At 44.4% G+C, this 13,031-nt stretch overlaps 1 protein-coding gene across 1 annotated transcript in view; it reads right to left on the bottom strand.

Moving 5' to 3' along the window:
- Window positions 1–10,439, bottom strand: part of swt1 (SWT1 RNA endoribonuclease homolog) — a gene marked incomplete at its 3' end in the record, with an annotated part of 33,520 nt that extends 23,081 nt beyond the window's left edge. Inside the window, exons 1-8 of the mRNA XM_083648329.1 lie at window positions 10,311–10,439; window positions 9,819–9,927; window positions 8,750–8,851; window positions 7,262–7,465; window positions 6,406–6,499; window positions 5,463–5,668; window positions 4,760–4,866; window positions 4,184–4,322 (exon numbers count right to left, since the gene is read on the bottom strand). Coding sequence (XP_083504455.1) covers window positions 4,184–4,322; window positions 4,760–4,866; window positions 5,463–5,668; window positions 6,406–6,499; window positions 7,262–7,465; window positions 8,750–8,851; window positions 9,819–9,897 — 931 coding nt within the window. The 5' untranslated portion in view covers window positions 9,898–9,927; window positions 10,311–10,439. The remainder of the gene's footprint in view (window positions 1–4,183; window positions 4,323–4,759; window positions 4,867–5,462; window positions 5,669–6,405; window positions 6,500–7,261; window positions 7,466–8,749; window positions 8,852–9,818; window positions 9,928–10,310) is intronic.
- Window positions 10,440–13,031: the final 2,592 nt, after the last annotated feature.

The following is a 13,031-nucleotide window of genomic DNA, read 5'->3' as shown; positions in this document are numbered from 1 at the left end:
GCTGCAAGACACACAGCATCCTGTCCCAATGGAACAGCATGCTACAAGACACACAGCATCCTGTCCCAATGGAACAGCATGCTGCCAGACACACAGCATCCTGTCCCAATGAAACAGCATGCTGCCAGACACACAGCATCCTGTCCCAATGAAACAGCATGCTACAAGACACACAGCATCCTGTCCCAATGAAACAGCATGCTACAAGACACACAGCATCCTGTCCCAATGAAACAGCATGCTGCCAGACACACAGCATCCTGTCTCAATGGAACAGCATGCTACAAGACACACAGCATCCTGTCCCAATGAAACAGCATGCTGCAAGACACACAGCATCCTGTCCCAATGAAACAGCATGCTACAAGACACACAGCATCCTGTCCCAATGAAACAGCATGCTACAAGACACACAGCATCCTGCTCCAATGGAACAGCATGCTACAAGACACACAGCATCCTGCTCCAATGGAACAACATGCTGTAAGACACACAGCATCCTGCTCCAATGGAACAGCATGCTGCAAGACACACAGCATCCTGCTCCAATGGAACAACATGCTGTAAGACACACAGCATCCTGCTCCAATGGAACAGCATGCTACAAGACACACAGCATCCTGCTCCAATGGAACAACATGCTGTAAGACACACAGCATCCTGCTCCAATGGAACAGCATGCTACAAGACACACAGCATCCTGTCCCAATGAAACAGCATGCTACAAGACACACAGCATCCTGTCCCAATGGAACAGCATGCTACAAGACACACAGCATCCTGTCTCAATGGAACAGCATGCTACAAGACACACAGCATCCTGCTCCAATGGAACAGCATGCTACAAGACACACAGCATCCTGTCCCAATGGAACAGCATGCTACAAGACACACAGCATCCTGTCTCAATGGAACAGCATGCTACAAGACACACAGCATCCTGTCCCAATGGAACAGCATGCTACAAGACACACAGCATCCTGCTCCAATGGAACAGCATGCTACAAGACACACAGCATCCTGCTCCAATGGAACAGCATGCTACAAGACACACAGCATCCTGCTCCAATGGAACAGCATGCTACAAGACACACAGCATCCTGCTCCAATGGAACAGCATGCTGCAAGACACACAGCATCCTGTCCCAATGGAACAGCATGCTGCAAGACACACAGCATCCTGCTCCAATGGAACAGCATGCTACAAGACACACAGCATCCTGTCCCAATGGAACAACATGCTGTAAGACACACAGCATCCTGCTCCAATGGAACAGCATGCTACAAGACACACAGCATCCTGCTCCAATGGAACAGCATGCTGCCAGACACACAGCATCCTGTCCCAATGAAACAGCATGCTACAAGACACACAGCATCCTGTCCCAATGGAACAGCATGCTACAAGACACACAGCATCCTGTCCCAATGGAACAGCATGCTACAAGACACACAGCATCCTGTCCCAATGGAACAGCATGCTGCCAGACACACAGCATCCTGTCCCAATGAAACAGCATGCTGCAAGACACACAGCATCCTGTCCCAATGGAACAGGGACTTTTAGCAGGGGGATGATGACTCATCCGGACAGAATCAGGACACTGCTGTCCCATGAAAAACGCAGATACTGGTATTTCAACCTCAGCTTTAAATGTATACGGGTACCTGTTGTGAGTACTGTATATATGTACAGTATATTTAAAGAACTTTAAATCTACACTGACCTGTTGTGAGTATATATATGTATATTTAAAGAAAAATGTATGAGTGTCACTGTGCCAATCAGGAAATTGGCCTGTTTTCCACTTCCAGAAAAGCGGACTTTTTGGATATATGAGGTTATGCAGAAAATAAGATGTGTGGCTATTTGTATTCTGTATTAACAACAAGTAGAGCAATCCTTTCTTTTCCGGTGTGTCCAAGTCCACTTTTGCTTGTTAAACGGCGCATAATCTGAGCGTAAAGTAAGACGCAAGGAGCAAAGGGGTTGTACTAAGGGACTGTCTGATATTTAGGTGGGGTGGTGGGGGGTAAAAAGAGAGGGAGGGCAGATCGGTTTTTTTTTAACAGGTGGAGGGGGAGGGCAGAGAGAAAATAATATAAATGTTGGGGAGGGCAGTTGATTCTTTTTTATGATACATCATATTTTACCTAACCCCACTGCACGTAAATATCGGACAGTCCCTAAGTCCCTTAATTATTCATCTGTTTTGGGTGTAACATGAACTCAACCACTCAAGAGTGCCATCTCCATTCCCTTTCAAAGCCAGGTGTACTTGCACCTAGGCACATTGCTATTTCAATGGGGGATCACCAAAAACAAAAACGTTGCAACAAAATCTGCATCTGTGGATGAATTTCTAAAATATGTTATAAGATGGGGAAACGGAGGCGTAGCCATCACTTCAAGGGTCAATGCCAAATGTGCGTGAGCAAAAAAGTGGCACAAAGAACCGGGCAAATAAATGATAAAACAATAAGGAACTATAAGGTATTAAAAAACATGACAGGCTGTTTCAATCATCTGAATTTACTGCATGGAAACCTCGGAATGCGCCCATTACGCAGTGCTCAGCTCTCGTTTCCTACATCCTACCTTACAGTGTTATATAGTGTTAAATCATATAGGAAATAACCAGTATGGATACAATTTCTAAATGGGAAATATTTGTAGATATATAATGAGCTCTGTACTTAAAGTTTCAATCCTTTTGCGGATGTGTTTTACACTTTACTGCACAAATAATCCTTCAGTTTATCCAGAGATAAAATCTCACTCTGTCTCGTCACACTGTTGTTCTAAAGGCATGCAATCATGACTTTACATGGAGTTTGGCTTGTCATGACTTTACATGGAGTTTGGCTTGTCATGACTTTACATGGAGTTTGGCTTGTCATGACTTAACATGGAGTTTGGCTTGTCATGACTTTACATGGAGTTTGGCTTGTGCTGAGTTGGGCAGTGGAAGAAAGGAGAGGGAGAGACACATCTCTCTACCGACTCCCTGCAGGCCGTCATACGGGTGTAATTTGCAGGTATGTTGCAGGGAGAAAATTGGAAGAAAAATATATTTCGGTAGCCTACAATACTTGTTTTTTTAGAATTCTGAAAAGGTCTTTTCTATTTTGCATGGTAAGGTGTGTGTGAGAGAGAGAGAGAGAGAGAGAGAGACAGAGAGACGCATATTACTATCTAAATCTAATCTAGTCAATGGCGCAATTTTTCATGACACACTATGCTATCAAAATTAATTTAGAATGATACATTAAGGTGAGCACATGTAATGACTTCTTTACTGGATAGTTAGCTAGCTAATATGGCCAAATAAACGGACTGTTTGTTTAAGTGACAATTGTGAATCCACTGTACAACTGGAAAAATGCTTTTGCAGAGGGTCTATGGCTAAAGACAAGACAATTTACTGGGTCACAGTAACCTCAGCTTAGAACAACGTTCCCCTGTCAGACCATCCCCATTTAGCTCGAACATCACAGCACAGCATGCATCTACACCTAGAACCTATTTTTCACTTTGTGTGTGTGTGTGTGTCTGTAAGGAAGTTGTAGCTTCCAATTATGTGCTGGATTATTTGAATCGGAACCCACCGAGATGTCTTTAATTTTTTGATTATTTGAATTGGAACCCACCGCAGGTGATCATAAGAATCACAGATTTGTCTTTAAGCTTTTATTGGGGCAATCCGGCTGAGGTAAGGCAGCCGATCAAGTACTTAGCAGTCAAACAACACAGCACAGACCAGTCTTCTTCTTCTTCTGTGGTGTTTTATGGCAGTTGGCATCCTTTATGTTGCATTACCGCCTCCTTCTGGATTCATCCATCCACTGTTTCCCTACATTCTGTCCCTCGATCTAGACCCCTGTCGCGTGGTATGAGAGGGCCTTTTCTACAGTGTCCCTGAGGAGGCGTGTTGTCGCACCCTACTTTGACAGGGTGAAGGACCTCCGGCCAGCCTCCGTGCACTCAGCAGCCATCTCCGAGCACTTTTGTGAGTCATTGTATATTTTCCCCTCTGATGTAATATGTAGTATTGTATATTTTCCCCTCTGATGTAATATGTAGTATTGTATATTTTCCCTCTGATGTAATATGTAGTACCTTATACTTTACATAATAGCTGTCCCCTCACCTCACCCCCACTGGTGTCCTGCCAATGCTTACCTGAGGTGAAGAAGTCAATCAGATTTAAAACAGCTTGCAGCTTCTGCCGTGGGACAATGAACCCAAAGACGGCAATCCAGTGTTTTTTCAAACACTGCAGGATATCTTCAAGAGTCCAGGGTGGTTTTATAAAAACTATCTGTTTACAGAAGAAGAAAAAAACACACAATGAGCTCATTGAACAATGAAAACTTTTAAGACAATCTAAAAGTCGATGTTCTATGTGTCTGAGTGAGTTCATATATAGCCTAGCGACCTACACCTTCCTTATAGCAAGCAGTGAGGGCTTTGATCTAGTGTTTTTTCCAGAAAAACACACACAAATCTAATCTAAGATGATAATCTAAGATCACATTGATAATATCCTGTCAACTAGCACTGAAACCATAACTGAAACCATAAGCACTTCTATTCACTCAATGAATCTCAGACATTATGTATTCATGTTCCAAAGGCATTTATTCATTCATTCAACTTTTCTTTATACTCATCACACGAATCATTTGAAATTTAGAATTAGAATCTATTTTGCTGACTTTAAGATGAGATAACGTGAAATTCACAAGACAGTTTTACCTCTAGCCAGAGGTCTTCGTAAATGGCCTTCATCTCCACCTCTAGGACGTTAGACAGCGCCTCCCTCAGGCAAGCCTCCAGTCCAGCAACACATCTGCTGAGCTCCCCTACAGAAAACAACATCACTACATTATGACAACTAGGGATGGGCCCGATCCGATCCAATATCGGTATCGGGTGCCGATATTGGCACTAATTCACGGATCGGATCGGATCGTAAAAAATATATATATATATTTTATTTTTTATTTTTTTGCAATTCCAGCGAGGGGCGTAATTTGCCCATGTAAAATACTATCCTCCTTTGCCTTGTATATTTTCTTAATTTTGTCTGCTTTTTGCAAGGTATATTTAAAAGAAAATCTTTAATTGGCCAAATCTTTGCCTATACTGTATATTCAAGAAAAATATTGGTATCGGCATAATATCGGTATCGGCAGATATCCAAATTCAGGTATCGGAATCGGATCGGAAGTGAAAAAAGTGGATTGGTGCATCCCTAATGACAACAGTATGCTTTTCCCCTCTCTTTACGACATTGCTATTTTATGGGATTGCTTCACTGAACAGTATACACTAGGGAGACACAAAATCAAGACGTATCAATGAGGATGGCAGCTAAGCTCTGTATGGCTGTCTATATGTACAGCAGGAGAGAAAGAAGGAGAAAGATTCAGGTGACACATCTTTGAGGCAAGCTCACCGTTCTCCATCGGTAACTGACGAAGGCCACTTCCTCCCAGCATGGGTGCTGGGACCTGCGGGTTGGGCTGAGGTGGCATGGGTGCCTGCATGCACCGCGGGGGATGAAGACCATGGCTGGAGCTCTCAGCCTCCTTCGCGAGGTCAGCTTTACTGAGGGCCTTCACCCCACTCAGGAGGGCCTTACTGCATAGGTTCTTATCGTTACTAGAGAACAGAGGGGGAGAGACAAAGGTCTATCAATCATTCAGGTCTGTCTGTGTAGAACGCTATTTCCATGTCTGCCCATCAGTTTTTCCTGCTTTCGCAAAAACAATGAATGAATGGGAAAAACTGGAAGTACTAAAGTAGTGAAAGAGAAATGGAGCAAAAGAAAAATAACGTAAATGATAAGTGAGATAAACATTTTCTGAACTCGGAATTCTTTGCTCAGCACCTCTCTTCTTTTCCCATTACTCTCTGTCTGTCTGTCTCTGTCTGGCCCAGTTGCACAAAGCACCTTAGGTTAAGATTTCCCTTAGAGTCAGAGTTAAGGTGTCCATAAAATAGAATGGCTGCACAAAACACCCTTAAATCCTGTGCTTATATTTTCCTTAAAATGTTATGGAGAAGATTTAAGGGTGTTTTGTCGAGCCAATTCTATTTTATGGACACCTTAACTCTGACTCTATAAGGGAAATCTTAACCTAAGGTGCTTTGCGCAACTGGGCCAGACACTTTCTCTCATCGCAACTGCAACTATCAGGCTGAACGCATGCATGTGCAATATCTGCAGGACACACACGCACGCACGCACGCGCACACACACACACACACACACACAGACACGCACACACACACACACACGCACGCACGCACACACGCACACACACACACACACACAGACAGACTGCAGTAGTGAGCAGCAGTATATCGTAGGCAAGGCTTGTGGGAGGGGAACTCACGTGCATAGGATGACAGCGCACTCTGGGTATAGATTCTGGTACTGCAGGCAGCACTGCAGTACTCGGTCATCATTATTCTCAGTAGTCAGACCATCTGAGGACAAGGAGGTACAAAGAGACAGAAACAGACAGAGACAGAAACAGACAGAGACAGAAACAGACAGAGAGAGAGAGAGAGAGAAAGAGAAAGAGAAAGAGAAAGAGAGAGAGAGTACAGTCAACATAAAAAGAGCAAAGGAGGATCTTGCTGGAGCGATCAACTTCAACTCTTGAGAAATGAATGTTTCTAGTTTTTCGGGCAAAAATACCATAGAAAAAGAAGAATACGTTTGCATATTTGATTTGAGCATGTGTATGGGTAAGAGACCGATAAAGCAAAGCTTTGTAACATTTTTGATTCAAATATTTGATACAAATAGTCTAAAAGACAACGACAGAAGAATAGATAATTACTGTTTGAAAGGAAATGCTGTGAAACAGTAACTTGTTATCAGACATACTGTAAGGATGTACTATCATTGGTCGCATTGGCGCCCATGTGTGTATGCCAAACATTGTGAACTATCACTTGTTACTCTTCCCATTAATTGCTTATAATTATGTCATCCGATTTATTTGCCATTTCTAAAATGTCTGCCTATTTTAATTTGTGACCACGAGTGAAATGTGTACAAGCCATCTCACCCATCCCAATTTGTTTTCAGTGCGAGCTGACGCTAGCGCGAAACTGTCCTCGGTACGTTTGATGTGGGTTTATAGAGAAGGGTACAGAGGACACTCCATTCTTGGTTGTGATAAATCAATGCAACTTGCAATGCACTTGATATGGACGTGATATGTTGAAGTCTGGACTCACAGCTGCTTTGCGCGTTCTGCTGCATCGACTGCCCCCAGAGGCGTGGCTCTTGGCTCTGCAGAGAGCTGTGAATGTACTTGATGGCAGGAGTGGCCATGTGGGCCTCTCCTCCCTGTGGGGGATCGGACCGTCGGTTCCTCATCTTCAGGGAATCCAGCTCCTGAAGCACCACCCAGGGGATCAGGAGAACAGGGAATCCCAGGGCTATGGGAAGATAAAGAGGGAATAAAGCATAAAGTTATAATGCAACTAGTATTACGAGACATCTACTGCTAACTCCACATTTAATAATGTGAGAAAAACACTGCTTGGGAGTAAATCCAAAAAGGTTTGAGTAAAATGTCTAAGGAACTGTAGGGTAACCAGGACATAAGGACAGAAGAAACAATGACTGCTTATTTACTTTTTTAACAAGTTTGGCTTCATTTATCTTGAAATGTAATTATGGGATATGCAAAATATCTTGTGTTCACAAACAACACTCTTAACATGTAATAATCAGTCCAAAGCATAAAGTACAGGCAATGGGGGAAAGCTTTCAAGCCAGTGAATTGCGAATTGTGTCTTGGAAGGAGGTGGGAAAGGCAGATACTGTAGGTTGGTGAGAAGTTGGCGAAAGTATAAAAGGAGATGAGGTGTGTGGTGGTGAGAGAGGATGAGCAGATAGGAGGTCGAGTAGAGGATGATCAAGAGAAGAGACAGGAGTTGGAAAGTCCATCCTTGCACAGCCTTCGTGAAATACACTGGTTCATGCTCATCTACAAAGCTCTCCTGGGTCTGTCACCCCCCCCCCCCTACCTGTGTAGTTTGTTGCAAACTGCACCTGCTGCCTACAACACCCGTTCTGCTAACCTCATGCTAACCTCATCCTGCTGAAAATCCCCAAAACACATTCTGTAATCGGAGAGTCGTCATTTCAGTCTGACGTGCCCACGGCACAGACTGGAATAATTTACAAAAAAGACTAAAACGGGACAATTTCATCTCCAAGTCAGCTTTCAAAGACTCTTATCATGGACATTTTCACTGACACCTGCAACTGCTTCCTAAACTAGCACTTGTCTCCTGCCTGTCTGCTTCGGCTGCTTTTGTTTTTGCTCTGTTTGTCTTGCCATGTTTTAACTGTGTTTTAACATTGTTTTAACATTGTATTTATTTGATCCCCTACCACCTATCCCTCAAAAGGCTGTGCCTTTTGCCAGGTCACCATTGTAAATAAGAAGTTGTTCTTAATGACTTACCTGGTTAAATAAAGGTGAAAGAATAGAAAAGAAAAGACTGTAGCAATTTGAAGAGAGAGATAGAGGTAGAGAGACAAAGGAGGAGAGGGGTGATAACTGGATATATTTATAAGAGTCAGTGAACATTAAAATAAACTGGGTCACCTGCATTTTCTTATAAATGGCAAGAAGCTACCCTTTATCACATCTAAAAGAGCCATAAATCATTCTATACAAAACTATTATGATCAAAGATCAATCCAAATACCTCCAAGGCCAAGAGATTGGATCTTCTTCACATAATCCAGGTGACTGAGGAGGATGTTGGTGTCCAAAACAAGGATGACATTTTGCTGAAGAGGCTGTTCACCTGCAAAAGAAACACAAAATTCACATCTGTTGAATTCATACTGTACCAACAGTTAACAACTGGATAAAGCAGGACTTAAGAGAAGTTTAAAAAATACATTAAATCATATTACAAGCAAAGGGGGAAATTATGTAATAATAATAATAATAATAATAATAATAATAATAATAATAATAATAGATTGTATTTATATAGCGCCTTTCTAGATACTCAAAGTGCTTCACATATCGGGGGTGGGGGGGGGGGACTCAACTCATCCACCACCGATGTGGAGCACCCACCTGGGTGATGCACGGCAGCCAGTTTGCACCCGAACGCTCACCACACATCAGCTATCATGGTGGACAGTTGAGAATTGAATGTGTCAATTAAGTAACGAGGGATGATTAGGTGGTCATGATTGAAGGAAGGCCTGTGTGGGGAATTTAGCCAGGGCACCAGGGCTACACCCCCCAGGGCACCGGGGTTACACCCCCCAGGGCACCAGGGCTACACCCCCCAGGGCACCGGGGTTACACCCCCCAGGGCACCGGGGCTACACCCCTACTCTTGTGAAGAGTGCCGATGGGATCTTTAATGACCACAGAGAGTCAGGACCTTGGTTTAACGTCTCATCCGAAGGACGGTGCTCACTCACAGGACAGCGTCCCTGTCTCTGCCCTGGGGCATTGGGGAGATTATTCATGAGACCAGAGTGAATAGCACCCCCTACTGGTCCTCCAACACCACTTCCAGCACCAGTCTCCCATCCAAGGAGTATCCTAGGCGAGACCTGCTTAGCTTCCCCAGCAAAGCCAGTAATGTCATGCAGGAGCCACTGGTGCTGATATGGAATGAATGGAGGTGGTATAAATCTTAGCTGGTACTTTTACATCACACCCTTTGCTTACTAAATCTTTCCAGGAATGTGTTTGGGAAACAACTATTGAGATGTCCAATTGTGTTATAAAAAAAAAGTCAAACTCACCTAGTGTGTCTGTGGTTGCCTGTTCTGTTGGGCCTATCTCCATACAGGTGAGTTCTCCAGAGCTCTGCATTTCATCCATCCCCAGGTGAAGCCCTTCAACGACATGATGCTGCAACATATTTCATCAGAAGGAAAAAAGAAAGGCCTACTAGTAAACAAAATGCTATGAATATTTGTTGTAGACAAAAAGCAGAAGGAAAAAAGAAATAAGGGTGGAAAGGATGAAACAAACACTGCCTAATTTACATAGTTCCTAGTCTAGTCAACAAAATCGTACATTATAATTAGATCGGATGAATCAAGAATTTCTGTCACAAGGAAAATGAATAAAAAAAAGTGTGAAACAATGGATGGGGGGGGGGGGGGGGGGGTTTGTTCCCCGCCGTTTTGGGCGTGGTTTCTGAATGATGACGCTCTCCGCAGTGTCTCTACGTGAAGCACTTTGTACCCATGCATTTTTAGAAAGTGCTCTAGAAATAAAGCTTGACTTACTTGCTGACGTATCACCTGGTCATGATGCGATGATGTGTTGGTAGGGGGGGTCAAGGTCGGTAAGGTCGGTAGGTGGCCTCCCTTTTTCAGTGCAAATTTGCCTGACACAGACGATCTCTCAACTTGCCCTTCACAAGGAGAAGCAGCCGTAACAACTGCAGAGCTGGAAGCACCTTGGACAGGTGGCTGCTTGGTGCCGTTCACTGATGAGGACACAGACTGCGAAGGCTCAGTTGCACCTGTGCGTTTTATTTCGCTTTTAGGAATACTGCCATCGTTATTCCAAATTGTACCAGCAGCGGACAAAGGTTGAGCCTTTTTTGGTATCTTAAAACGGAGAGGCACGGTTGGTGCAGGAGGAGTTGACACCGGCTTGGCTGTGTTATGTGGTAGGGGTGATATCTTAAAACTGAGAGGCACGGTTGGTGCAGGAGGAGTTGGCACATTAGCTGTCTTATGTAGTAGTTGTGGTATCAACTTATATTTGTAAGGCACGAATGGTGCAGGAGGAGTTGGGACCTTGGCTGTCTTAGGTGGTAGTGGTGATATAATCTTATAATTGAGAGGCATGGTTGGTGCAGGAGTTGGGACCTCGGCTGACTTAGGTGGTAGTGGTGGTACCATCTTGTAATTGAGAGGTACGGTTGGTGTTGGAGGAGTTGACACCTTGGCTGTCTTATGTAGTAGTCGTGGTATCATTTTATATTTGTGAGGCACGATTGGTGCAGGAGGAGTTGACACATTAGCTGTCTTAGGTGGTAGTGGTGGTATCATCATATAATTGAGAGGCATGGTTGGTGCAGGATACACCTTGGCTGTCTTAGGTGGTAGTGGTGGTACCATCTTGTAATTGAGAGGCACGGTTGGTGCAGCAGGAGTTGGCACCTTGGCTGTCTTATGGGGTAGCGGTGGTGTGATACTCCCTTGTTTTGAGGTGAGATGTTTGCATAACTTGGAGCTACTATCTGACACCGTGTGTTTGGATAAAGTGCAAGACTGCTCCGTGGCAGCAGTGGAGGAGGATGTTGTCCTTCTGGCCCTCAAAGCTTCTTCTCTGTGCTCCTGGCTAATCCTCTTTAGAAGCGCCCTTCTCTTCTCCCTTAAATCCTCTGAAAGGGTGGAGGTCTCGCTTGGTTCCCTGGTCTTGGCAGTCCTGCTGTCTTTTTCAGTCCTGGGTCGTTCCTCGGGTGTGCCCCTCCTCTTCACTGACGTTAGCCTCTGGTCCTTCCGCTCCACTGAAACAAAACTATGACTCGTCGACGTCTTGGTTGACTTGGAGGGGCTCCTCTGGGAAGACACATGATGATGATGGAAGTTGCCTTGGGAGGTCTTCTCGGTTCTTTGAGGACTGTGAGCGCGTGTTGGTTTTGAGGGTCCCTTTTCTACAGTCTTACCCACAGTGACACCTTTCCCTGGAAGATGAGCCTTTGCCTGACTGGAGGAACTGTGTCCGTGGCAAGGCCTAGAGACACTTTGAGTTGGTGCACATTCCTTTTTCTTTTCAGAACGTCTCTGGTCTGTTGCTGCCGTTTCTGCCAGTCTGTAGACAGCCTTTTTGAACTGACGGCTGCTTTGGGAAGCATCTCTGACAGTAAGGGAATCTTCCCGTTTCTCTCTGCATCTATACATTATGTAAAAAAGCAGAAATTTTAAATGGACTATGGTGAATTTAACAACATTGGATCTTGTTTCGATCATTAGTTGTTAAGAGCACTCTGACTGGGCAACGATACCTTACCTGTCATGACTGCTGCCATGTTGCTCCCTCTGAGCACTCTTGGACTTTTTAGTGACATCTTCTTTGGACGCCTGAAAGAAACATGGAAAATAAACACAAAAGCCTCGTTAACAGCGTCATGTGAAAAAACATGAAAAACTAGAGTGCACTCCACCTCCACCACGCCATGTTACCCCATTGCCACACCCCCTTTTCGCCAGTGGGTGTGGAAAGTAGATCAGTTCTATGTTGGCCCGTGACCTACTTTTCTACAAAGTTTTGCGGTTTTTGGAGACGGGAGGAACTGATGGGAATAGCGTAATCGTCCCACGTGCTACATCCTGCCGGTGAAGCTCCCCGCTGTCAGGTGAAAAGAAGCGGCTGGCAACTGCAGATGTATTGGAGGAAGCATGTGTGTGTCTATGGCTCTCTCCAGATCAGCAGAAGGGGTAGCGAATGGGGCAGCAAGGTGAATTGGCCAAGTACAATTGGGGAGAAAATTGCGGGGGGGGGGGGGGGGGTGTTTTTGTGATTGAACACCCGTCCATTATAGTGCCCCCTGTTGGCCAGTGGATGTGGAAAGTAAATAACTTCTAAGTTGGCCCATGACCAAGCTTTTTGCAAAGTATTGTGCAAATCCATTCATAACTTTTTGGGACATCCTGCAGACAAACGGGTGAAAACATAACCTCCCTTTGGGAGGAGGAGGTAATAAACACAAACGCTCTTGTTAACAGCATCCTGTGCAAAAAGCCTAAAGAGCCATGAAGGCAAAAACACTGGCAGCTGGAGGAAACGTTGCATTTTTCTTCAGGTAAGAAAAGGTAGAACACTGCACACTGACTGCATTAAAAGCTCCCACCTATTAAATAGCAAGGCAAGGCAAAATGTCAATCTCGGAGATCTTTGTCAAGCACAGGTGACACAATTTCTTCAACATTCACCTTATCATCCTCTTCATTTGACGATGAATGTGACCGCTTACTCTTCTTCTTTTTGGACTT

This window comes from Poromitra crassiceps (assembly GCF_964638095.1).
Source record: "Poromitra crassiceps genome assembly, chromosome: 12".
Classification (NCBI taxonomy): domain Eukaryota; kingdom Metazoa; phylum Chordata; class Actinopteri; order Beryciformes; family Melamphaidae; genus Poromitra; species Poromitra crassiceps.
This window is presented reverse-complemented; position numbering and strand designations above follow the sequence as displayed.